Source organism: Opisthorchis viverrini (assembly GCF_000715545.1).
Source record: "Opisthorchis viverrini unplaced genomic scaffold opera_v5_49, whole genome shotgun sequence".
Classification (NCBI taxonomy): Eukaryota; Metazoa; Platyhelminthes; class Trematoda; order Opisthorchiida; family Opisthorchiidae; genus Opisthorchis; species Opisthorchis viverrini.
The window spans coordinates 327,769-330,404 of record NW_008751705.1 but is presented as its reverse complement, the minus strand read 5'-3'; the positions used below and the strand labels follow the sequence as shown (position 1 = coordinate 330,404).

General features: G+C 41.2%; 1 protein-coding gene across 1 annotated transcript in view; it reads left to right on the top strand.

Moving 5' to 3' along the window:
* Positions 1 to 1,228, top strand: part of T265_13244 (hypothetical protein) — a gene marked incomplete at both ends in the record, with an annotated part of 18,826 nt that extends 17,598 nt beyond the window's left edge. The window contains one exon of the mRNA XM_009167945.1: positions 1,068 to 1,228. Within this exon, the coding sequence (XP_009166209.1) occupies positions 1,068 to 1,228 (161 nt within the window). The remainder of the gene's footprint in view (positions 1 to 1,067) is intronic.
* Positions 1,229 to 2,636: the final 1,408 nt, after the last annotated feature.

Here is a 2,636-nt window from a genome sequence, read left to right as displayed (position 1 = left end):
GTTATCTGATTGATGTGACACTTACCATACTCTCAGTTTGACTGTCGCGTCAAACTCACCATTCTGTCAGAAACCCACACAGAAAATTTGGCTCAAAAAACGCTTTTCCGTCCGGGTGTTTTTTCCAACTGTAACACGTCTGATGTCTAGTCTAGTGTGTCTGTAGTCCGACGTTTTCTCCCCCTCAATCTATGTTAATGAGGAATCAGGTGGTTTGTTCGTCGATTAACCAGTTTTTCTCGAATCGGAAACAATACTCAGCAGCATCGAGAAAACTGCGCTCGTGTTGCTCGCAACGTGAAACCTAGTTTGAAGGTTGTAGATACAGTAAAATATGACCTTAATACCTCCTTCTATCCCCTGACTTTTTGTTCAATTCCATTCTAAATTCATTGATGAAGGGCTGGATTTATTCAAGAAAACAACAGACAAATAAAATTCAGACCAGTAGAGCAACACGTAGTTCTTTGTTTGAATCTTTAAGACCGTTGGTGGTCGAAAATTGTAACAGTGTATTCAAACCCCCAAAGAAAAACACTCCTTAGAAGAGAAAAAACGAAATTACCCCAAGTTTACCAGAAGTTTCAATCTTTCTAGTACATACAAAGAAGCGAAGAAATTCCCTTTGCGTCAAGCACCAGTTTCTCGAAGGTGCGCACTTCAGTTCACCATGGATCAGAGCATACTCCAGGTGTTTTGTACTACCCCCCACTGTCTAAGCTCTTGTTCTCATTCAAACTGATTGTCATTCAGAAAGAGAACAGATCATTTCGCGAAAATCCTTTCTCACAGTCCCGTTTCCTAGCTACTCCACCGAATTTATCAATATAGTCTACAACATTGTGTACTTCAGGTTTTGGATAACAAGTGAAGGTGCACCCTCCACAAAGATCATGGTAAAACGAATCTAACTCTCAAATCTAAACGCACACACGCATAGTTCAGATCAGCGCCCGGCCGCTTTGGGCGATAAACCCAGCTTAAGACATCAATCTGAGGCAATATGTTCCCTTGAGGTGTCTTTATTGCCCAACCAGCAAATAACACAGTTTGAACACTTTTCAAAGGTGATGTCGCAAGAAATTCTGCTCCCTTTTTCGGCAGTCAAAACACGCCTCGTAACATACCGTTAATGCGAGTGATTCAGTCTGCCAGACATACCAAAAGACACGGCACTGGTCTCATCATTCGCGAGTCGTGGATGGTACACAGCACGAACAAAGATGCACAGGTAGGTGAGCCTCAAAATCTATTCAAAAATAGTTTACTGCATATTTTGTATTACATCCCCTGGGTACTTTAAACCGTTCTCACGATCGAACTGTATTGACCTGAGGAACAGTTTTAAAACAGAGTTTGATTCCCTCTGGTTAACCGAGCCTTGACGACCGTTCGCTTATCTTGCAGGTGATTGCGATCACCTGGTAATTTTAACAGCGTATTCAACATATGTTGCCTCTAGTATTCATAGGTGTAAGCTATGATCAACAATGTGACATGTTGTTGTTTCATGGTTAAAACAACCACCCCGACAGAACAGGACTGCGAAGTTGAAAAGCGCCAGTTCAGTGTATCGGCGACGCAAGTGTGTTCAACAGGAAGCCTTTCTGCATATGTGGTGCAACATTATGGATTAGGCGTACTCACTGCTTCAATATATGCTTAGCTTTAGTGAAAGAAGAACAAAAATGTGAAACTGGAGTTCCGTTCAACCGTTGACATCGTTCCAGTGCCCCTGGCTAAACAGAACCATCTGAATACTTAAAAAATGTGTGTAATAGCAGCGTGCCAAGTAAATGGATTTGTTTTTCCACTGTTGTTCGGATGACCACTGAGCTGTTTTACCACCTTGGCAAGTGGCTTGCAAAAGTTTCGTTGAAGATACACCCTTGGTTGGTACTTATGTGTCTCTTTCCTCCATATATGCCTGCATTTATATACTTTTCAAAGAGTATCTGATACGTATAGATCTAAGGAAGAATTATCCACAAAAACGTGTCCTCTTTTTACGGAGGAAAACTGTATCAAACAGAATAATTCAACCAAAAGATCAGATCCAAGGGAATCAGTGCGCAAACAGCACCTATTCTGAAGGGGATCTATCAAATTAAGGAAATCAGAATACTGAAAAAACAAAGTGTCAGAACTTAATTTAAACAACATGGACCACAACACAACAGAATTGCCAGACAGGCCAATCAAATTACGATAAGGTTACTCATCAATTGACCAATCACATCATCGTAGGCATGTTAGGAGGAAATACGCATCCATTTGGGCATCCTTTGTTTGTATGACAATAATACGGCTAGAAGTCAATACTATTATCAGCCTGATAAACAACCACTAAGTCCTACAATTTCCGAAAAGCTGAAAATCGAATGCCGCGACTTCCTTCAGGAGCGAATATACCTTCTGGCTGGAAGATTCTTCTATGGATACTGTATTGACTCGCGTATGTCTAAGGCAATTTAGCATGTATGTTGACGAATTGTGACATCAAAGTTCTCCTAATTTGAGCGATGTGTAGAATACCGCATCATTGAAGGAAGCTTTACTCGTTACCTGGATACATATTCTCCACATTTCAGCTGCGACGCCACTTTTGGCGAGTCGGTGCAAAATCTATCATCATG